This window comes from Mchenga conophoros, linkage group LG1 (genome assembly GCF_057382185.1).
Source record: "Mchenga conophoros isolate Kocher_MC1m ecotype Shallow Benthic linkage group LG1, M_conophoros_male_GT1.1, whole genome shotgun sequence".
Classification (NCBI taxonomy): domain Eukaryota; kingdom Metazoa; phylum Chordata; class Actinopteri; order Cichliformes; family Cichlidae; genus Mchenga; species Mchenga conophoros.
In genome coordinates, this window is record NC_140526.1 from 1,519,166 (window position 1) to 1,528,238 (window position 9,073).

A 9,073-nucleotide genomic window follows, 5' to 3' on the forward strand; every position below is an offset into this window, starting at 1 on the left:
TTAACTATAGTAGAGAACTTAACAAAATGTCATTAAAAATTATAAATACTGATAGGAAAAAAAATTCATACTTTTTAAGTTATAAAATACAATCACATTTCTGAACAAAGGAACGGTACGTTTTGTTTAAACTATTCGTATTGATATTTTTGAATATGTACAATATGGTTTCCCTTTATTTTAACTGTGACTTTGATTGCTGCCTCCTCCAGTTCCTTGTCAAAGGGACTCCACAGCTCATTTTGAATGTAAAGGGTCTTTCCATCCTCCAGTAACACCTCCAGGTGGTTTGGCATTTCTGCCGTGGCCACACCAATGATGAGAATTTCAGCTCGCTCCTCGACTTTTGTCTGTTGACACAGCATAGGCACACATTTAGCCCAGAAAACGTTGGGTTTCTTTATCCAACAAGAAAAAAAGAAAACCTATGGTCATCACGTGGTTTCACTAAGTCACCAAGACACATACATACACACATTATGTCTTGATGCATGCTCAATCATCCAGGTAAGTAAATTCCAAAATGCTTAATTATGTTCACCTGGAGAAAAAAATACCCAGCACGCCCCTGCGGGCGGTCAATCCTTCAAGCTCGGGTCCTCTACCAGAGGCCTGGGAGCTTGAGGATTCTGCGCAATATCTTAGCTCTTCCCAGGACTGCGCACCACTATGTCCGGTTGGTTAGCCAACCGGACATAGTGGTGCGGGATCTCTGTCCAGAAAAGTGCAGTTCTAGGAACAGCTAAGATACTGCGCAGGACCCACAAGCTCCCAGGCCTCTGGTAGAGGACCCGAGCTTGAAGGATTGACCACCCGCAGGGGCGAGTGGTGAATTTTTCTATCTATCTATCTATCTATCTATCTATCTATCTATCTATCTATCTAGTGTTTGTGTGTGTGTGTGTGTGTGCGTACGTGCGTGCGTGTGTGTGTAAGATAATAAAATATATATAATGTTATGTCAAATTTGAAAACATAGTTTTAAACATTTGTTGATAAGACAAACAAAGGTTTAGCTTCTTCATACCTCAATCTTTGTAAATGTTGTACTCTGAAGATGTATGCCATAAGACGACTGTCTATGCTTAACGTGAGAGACGCTGATGTGGTCTCCCACGTTGAAGTTATTGGCAGCTGCCTCCCTCCAGAGGCAGATTGTCATGGCAAAACCATCCTGAAATCACAAACATGACAGAATTAAAGATTAATTAATTAATTAAATGATAACAAGTCCAGTAACTAGAAAAAAAGCTCACAGCCTCATACATTCTGTACCAGCAATGTCAAATTTGTCACATTAGTTTAACCATTTTCAATATAAAACTTAAATTCCATCATTACCTCCTTCAGCTGCAGATTTTTAAGGGGAACGTATTCTTTTCCCGACAGCACCTTCTTTACAGCAGAAACCTGAAAAGTAAATTGAAATTTAATGTCAGTAATAGTCAGTGTAGTTATCTGTGATAGGTTTTTATTTCTTCAGTAATCTGTTTAGATTATGTTATGGTTGTTGTTAAGTATTCTGCCATTTATCTTATCAGAAGCAGTTTTATCTGTATCGGTCATTAGGATGATTTTCATATACTGTGATTATGAAACAGGTTGTGGGAAATCCTTCTATAAACAATACATTTTGCAACTTAGTTTAAGTGACAGCAACATAAATGAAAAGTTTGCCAGTTTCAGGTATATAAAATCTACTTGTTTTCCATTATGTCCAATTCAGGGTACTTTCTGACCATTTCTGTTGTATCTGCTTTTATTTTTATTATAAAGGATATATTTAGATTAAGACTTTTGTGCGAATTTATATACAGAAGTGTATAAAATAATTATTCTGTTTTAAATAAATAATTATTTATCAAGTAGAGACTGTTCATTAAAATCTAGCCCTTACAACACAAATGTACGTAGGCACAATGCAAATTGGCTGCAAAAATGCCAGAAATGCTCTGAGGAAAATATTTTTTAAAAATTGTGCTTAACAATCTTAACAGAATTTAGTCTCTGCTTGACAGCAAAAACCCAAATTATTTTCACTGTAAAAAATACTGGCAATAATGGCTTATTTGGAAACCTAAATCCATGTAAATTCTGATGGAACCACAAATACTTACCTCCACCACCTCTCCTTGAACTGTCATGAGTCCGTCATTTGTGGAGCTCATGTTGAGTGAGGTGAGAGGAGCAAGAGGATGCAGAAGATCCTCTGCTTGTTTTACTAGACCTTCCCTCACACTTAGGGTCGGTGCCCTAAAAAATTGTGTTCTGGGTGTGACACTAATGTTGTAAGGGGGGCCTGTGCCACTGAGTTCATGGCCTCTCATAATAAATGACCCCCCCTGCTGGACTTTAGAGGCATGTGCTTCAAATATTGTGACCTTTGTCACAGTCTGGCCATCGGTGATCGCCGCAATGGTGTTCGTCTTTGTCATCAGGGGTTTTGGTGTTGCATCTTTGAAGTCCCAGCTAATGACTTTTAGCTGGTCACAGGACTTTAAAATTTTTATGTGCAGTGGGGGTGGCCGGAAGTATGGCGTGTCAGGGCGGTTGTTGAGAAGTTTTGTCAAAGCCATTCTGAAAAAAAAGCAACACAAAAAAATATTAAGGGGTTAATACATTTCTATTATAGCAAGGGTCATATAATATGGTAACACGTGTAGCTTTTGTGCAGTCTTTTTACTTTCTGATGTCAAACAAAACTCATAAATACCTTTCTGAGGTTCCTGCTTAAAAATGACAGGCCAAAAACACAGGCCTGTCTAAAAGTTTTTTTTTTTGATATACAACGTTGGTTTTAAAATAAAGCTGACAGTTCTAAGACTTCTATGAATTAATCTAAATATTACAGCAAAGACAAGTTGGTGAAAGTAATGTTTTTTCTCACCAAATTGTTATTCATTTATTTTTTGTATTTTCTAGCATATAATCTCCTTTGAAAATACTGACAATAAACAAGAAATCATCATATGAAGATTGTCTGTGCAAAGATTGATGCTGCTGAAGTGAAACAGTGAAATTACAGTTCTATTCACAATTTGGTCTGTGGCTTTGAATTTCTAAAGAGCAGAGATGATTTAACTTTATTGAAATGCCTAAATAGTTGGGTTGCGGTCACGTGGTTCTGATGACGTGCGGAGGCAGCGCGATTTTTGAGTGGAGGGCGGAAGTAAACATGGAGGACACTGTGGAGAGTCAGGAGAGCAGCTATTGTGCAACTTTAGACCCCGTTTCTCGGGAGAGATATAAACAGATAGTTAAAAAATATATCGGACGTGATCCGTATTCTTTGAAAATGTCCGAATACACCACAGAAGTAAAGGATTTGCCTACTATCGAGGCTGTGGATATCACCAACTACTTGGTCCTCCAGACTTCTTACTACACTAGGCAGCAAATGAAAGCTTTCAAGAGTCTGGAGGCGTACAATTTTTTTGTCAGCGGGTGGGTCCACAACCTTGGAACAAAACGTCTCCGTGATGGATACAGTTTGGTGTTTGCAAGGGTGAGTGTTTGTTCTTATATTGCTTTATCTTAAACACGCTAACAGTTAGCGGTAGCGGCTTTAACGTCAACAAACATGCCACATCCTTAGGACTTCGTTAGAGTGACAGTTGTTTGTTTCAAGGTAAACCATTCTCAGCCGTCTGTTGCATATCCAAAATCGCCTCTGCACATCGATGCTGTTCTGCCTTAAGCTTCATTCTTTTCTCTCGTTTGAGAACTGATTCCGATCTGGGTTTTCGTTCGTAGCCGAGATTGACCGTCGGAGCCCAGTCCTCCGACTCTTCGTCATCCAAAGCACTTGGGCAGCCTATAGTCCCAATCAAGTCAATATTAGACTACTAACTTAAAAGCACTAAGTAAACGAGAATTTAACGACAACCTAATGCTAATAAGTTCGTTTGCAAACATAACATTACCTCTGACGAAGTGGTCGCTGCAGACACGGGCATTGGCAGACTCTGCTCCTCCCGACTGTAAACGTAAATTTAAAATCCATTTTTTCCTACGTTTTTCGGTTAGAATTTTCCATTTTTCTCCTCTTCGTTGGGCTATTTTTGGTACCCTAAAATACCGTTTATCAGTTTCTCTGGTCGACCTACTGGAGCATCCGTAAACACAACAGGACATAGGCATTTTGCGTACTGTCTGTCTGTGATTTTGCGCTTATCTTTTTCACTTCCGACCGACAGTCAAATTTCGCGCTTTACGTCGACGTCACGTCTACGTCAAATGAAACCTAGCTATTGTTCGTTGTTTCAGTATACATTCTCTCTCTCTCCCCCCCCCCCCACACACACACACACACACACACACACATAAACGTGGCTCTTTCTATTGGTCCCCTGTGTTAATCATTTGTGCCTCTCTCTATTGGTCCCCTGTGTTAATCATTTGAGCCAATAGAAAGACAGTAATGTACCCTGTTTTCACTTCAGTCTCACCCTCTGTAAGAAAATGGCTTTTTTGACGAGAGGCATTGTGGGAGATGAAGTTATTCAGAATATGGTTTCCATTAGGTTTTTGTTTAACTCTTTTAGCTTAATTCCTATTGGTTATTCAGTTTTTGTATAGCTTAATTGAGAAAGTGCTAGAAAGTGTTGTTGCCAGGGCAGAGTGCCAGCCTTAAGCAAAGTTAGAGACTCACAGCTCAAACTTAACATCTTAAAGTTTATAAAACTGTTATAGATCTTGAAGATTTGTCAAATTCGTTAAGATCTTAATATTTCATATAAAAAATTAGGACTGAAATTATTTTTCATTAATACATTTAGATCTTTTTTTCAATTAAATACCCATGAGACAATAAGTTCATCAACTATGACACCCACTAATATATTACTGTCAATAGTAAATGTGAATTTATTGATAATGAATTTCTCTGCAATAGAAACGTAACATAGGAAAAAGAAAGAAAAGTCAGATTAAGTTTTGGTACTTTGACAGTCTTTATATTGACAGCAAGTTAAATGGCTAGATCTTGTGTCTTGCCCTATATTGTATTAAGGGTAGTAAAAAAACACCCTCAAAATTCAATCCGGTTGTTCAGTCTGACGTTACTAGCCGTGTCTGGAACTAAACTCCATATATCAAACGATCACTGTGGCATTACTGAGAGCTGAAAAACTGTCTAAAGTCTTTCATCTTTAATAAAACGATCAGCGTTCTGCTCTACCAGGTGTAACAATTGAGTTTAACATCCAGGCATCCATGAAAACGGAATTCATGACATTTAACGGAGTTAGAAGTCAGATACTTACGTTTTATACAGTAAAAGCCGTCTGTGTCCCTCGAAGTAGATTCGGAAAGATCCAACAAGGTTCCCGCCGGTCTTTAAGTTACAACTTGTGACGTAATCTGTTGTCACCCGCTCTGATTGGCTAACTACGATTGTGTTTCGTGATTGGACTGCCTTGTAATGATTTTATGTTATCACTGTTTTGGGTTATTTTTGTTTGTTAACTCGTCTAATTTTAATTATGGAATTATCATTACTATTTTATAAGTCTCAAACGTAAAATTTGAGATTTATAAAATCTGTTATAGGGCTTTGGAGTTGACGTCACGCCGCAATGCATTGTGGGAGCATGTCACCATTTTATCAGGCCACGAATCAAAACAAACACACTCGTTTGGACGGAAGATACAAACCGTACTTAAAAGCAGCTCAAAACAAAAAAAAACTTTATAGATTCAGATTATGTCGGATGCGAAGAGACGGTACTTGCAAAAAATAGCGTGCATTGGAAATGTGGACCCGTATGAAAAAACGGCAGTGGAGCAGAAGCCCCGAAGCCTGATATATTTCCGTACCTGTGGAGTCAGCGCATACACAGCGAACCATTTCGCAATTATAAATGTCTGGAGGCGCACATCCGATTAACCAATGGTTGGTTACAAGATTTGGCTATTTTTAGACTCCACGTTGTGAATACCTCATCATTCAAACAAAGGTAAGTCAGCTTGAGTACTGCGAGTAAAATGCGTTTGATTTCCCTCCGAACATTCAGATTAGTGCAGCATAAATTCATTCATGAGGGGAAATTACAGTGAGAACATGTTGAGGCTGTTAGATGGATAACATAGTGAGTTCAGTGCACTGATATGACCATTGTCCTGAAGGATTTAGTCATTCTCTATGGTTAAAGAAATTGCACTAATGAATCCATATTTATTATATGTAATTCTAATTACATGTCTTGCTTCCGTGTTTGTGTGCTGTGTAACTAAAATACATTTATTTTAGTTTTATATATTGATTAATGACCTGCAGATTTGATCATCACTTAAGTTGAACTTTATGTGTTGTCTTATAAATCATACACAAAATGCCACATTGAAAAAAGGTTTTATTATCATTTTGACACTTGAATTAAATTTATTTCCAGAAATAACTTTTAAAATTGAATATCAGTTACCTGTATTCTAGTGCTATTTATTAAAATTACATTTTAAATAAAGGTATGCTATTTGGGTACTCTGTCGGACACTGAGAAAGGTCAGAGAAATTATACTCTGAGAGACTTGGTAAACAATGCATGCATGGTTGTTCAATTCAGTTCAGTGTTGCTGTTTGTCTACTTGTAAAAAGATAAATTCACAGAATTATAAATGACTCTGACTAACTCAAGCTTCATTTTGAGTGCCATCATCTAGCCCTCTTTGTACCTGGTGGATGTCACAGGCCTCTGCCTCTCAATTATTTTATAGCCATTGTGTGTAATGCTGGGCTCACACTGTGCGATTTTTGGCCCATTTTGAGCCGATTTTTGAGTCGTGCGACCGTTTTGGCGATCGGCCCGATTTTGGCCTTCATCGTGCGTCGTGCATCGTGTAGTATACGTGGGGTAACGACAAGCGATTGACACCTCACGACGAGCTCCCGATCATCAATCGCTTGGTCGTGAGGATTTCAAACCTGTTTGAAATCCTCGCGACCGTCGTGAGGGTGTCACCGCAGTTTGTCACACTGCGCACGCGCAAACACAAATGTCAGCGAAAAAGACGGCGCAGCACGGCAGTGCAGCGTGTGATCTGGACACAAGCGGTGGAGGCACAACTTGTAGAACTTTGGCAAGCTCATCCGAGCCTTTTCGGTGTGGCCTCACAAAATTATCACGACCACAACAACCGTGAAAATAGTTGGATCGACACTGCTGCTCAATCACAGCTGCCTGATCATGTTTTTCATTAGCAATTTAGCAAAGTTGATGGTGGTGGTGTGTCTGTGTGAGTGAAAGACAGAGAGGGAGAGCGAGCGACAGAATTTCTGTTATAACCTTCATTTTATGCACGCACAGTGTGAGCACTCAGGTCGCATCAGAGCATTGGGTCGTATAGTGTGAGACCCTGCACCGTGACCTATGAACTTCTAACCCCTGCGAGTAAATCGCACAGTGTAAGCCCAGCATAAGACTGCCTCTCTGCTGGGCAGACACTGCGACTTTTTTCGGCCCGATTTTGGCCTACCTCGTGCATCGTGTAGTATACGTGGGGTAACGAGAAGCGATTAACACCTCACGACCAGCTCCCGATCATCAATCGCTTGGTCCTGCCTCGGGACTGTCCTGAGGGTGTCACCGCAGTTTCTCACACTGCACACGCGCAAACACAAATGTCAGCGAAAAAGACGGCACAGCACGGCAGTGCAGCGTGTGATCTGGACACAAGCGATGGAGGCACAACTTGTAGAACTTTGGAAAGCTCATCCGAGCCTTTTCGATGTGGCCTCACAAAATTATCACGACCACAACAACCGTGAAAATAGTTGGATAGACACTGCTGCTCAATCACAGCTGCCTGACGTTTTTCATTAGCAATTTAGCAAAGTTGATGGCGGTGGTGTGTCTGTGTGAGTGAAAGACAGAGAGAGAGAGGGAGAGCGACAGATTTTCTGTTATAACCTTCATTTTATGCACGCACAGTGTGAGCACTCAGGTCGCATCAGAGCATCGGGCGGTATAGTGTGAGACCCTGCATCGTGACCTATGAACTTCTAACCCATAGGTGTCAAACTCTGGCCCGCGGGCCAAATTTGTCCCGCAGCCTAATTACATTTGGCCCGCGAAGCCATACCAAATTATTATTAGAGCTGGCCTACTGGTATTATCCAGCTTATATATATATATCGTTTAGTATTAAACTTTGCTTGTTCCATATTCAGTTTTTCAGCAAAACTTGTTTGAGTCCATAAGAACAGATTCATTCTTATATCTGGAGGAAGTTGTTTTTTTCAATAAATATTAATGTTAGCCCGCGACTTTGTTCCAGTTTTGAATTTTGGCCCACTGTGTATTTGAGTTTGACACCCCTGCTCTAACCCCTGCGAGTCAATCGTACAGTTTGAGCAGGAGCTGAATCACGCGACTGACAAAATCGCACAGTGTGAGCCTTGCTCTTTCAATCAGAAATGAAGCTGAAGGTTGTCTCTTCACACCTACACCAAGACAGAGCAACCGTGAGACAAACCCAAACAGCACTGAGATTCATATTAAGGCCTCACCCTTTAATGTTCTTTTCTAACCTGCAATAAATAATGTTATATGCTTGTTTGATAAGTATTTTTTAAAAAAAATATTTGTTATTGCTTTTTTTCAGGGGTTGGAACCAGGGCCAGCTATTAAATGGTCATCAGCAGACCAAGGCTCAATCAAGTCATGGAAGGAGGAATCAGGTGAGATAGTAAGCTGCTGTTATATACAATATTAGTGTACAACAGTCAGGTAACATGCTCCAAGCACAATAGAAAGTGCAATGTTTAAATATAATTAATATGATTATATATACATCCTACAGCAGCTATTCACAAAAGTAAAGACAAATAAACATAAACAGTAAAATTTGTAAACAGACCAAAAACTGTCAGACATTGATAATCCAGTTAAAAGTGATTTAAGTGATGAATAAAGTGCTCAGGTGCAAAACTATTGTGTGCGGGGTAGTTTTTAAGTGTATATATTGTTGTTATTGTTGTTATTATTATTATTGATATTATTATTATTATTGTCATTATTACACAGATGACTTTCACAGTGCCTCATTTTACCCTCATATTATTATGTGAGGCATT

At 39.4% G+C, this 9,073-nt stretch overlaps 1 protein-coding gene across 1 annotated transcript; it reads right to left on the reverse strand.

Moving 5' to 3' along the window:
• Positions 1-4,182, reverse strand: LOC146582654 (uncharacterized). The gene is made up of 5 exons (XM_085271074.1): positions 3,924-4,182; positions 2,118-2,577; positions 1,342-1,410; positions 1,028-1,174; positions 1-350 (listed from the first exon to the last, which is right to left on the reverse strand). The coding sequence occupies exons 1-5, from the start codon at positions 4,001-4,003 to the stop codon at positions 132-134; spliced, it is 975 nt and encodes a 324-aa protein (XP_085127200.1). The 5' UTR covers positions 4,004-4,182; the 3' UTR covers positions 1-131.
• Positions 4,183-9,073: the final 4,891 nt, after the last annotated feature.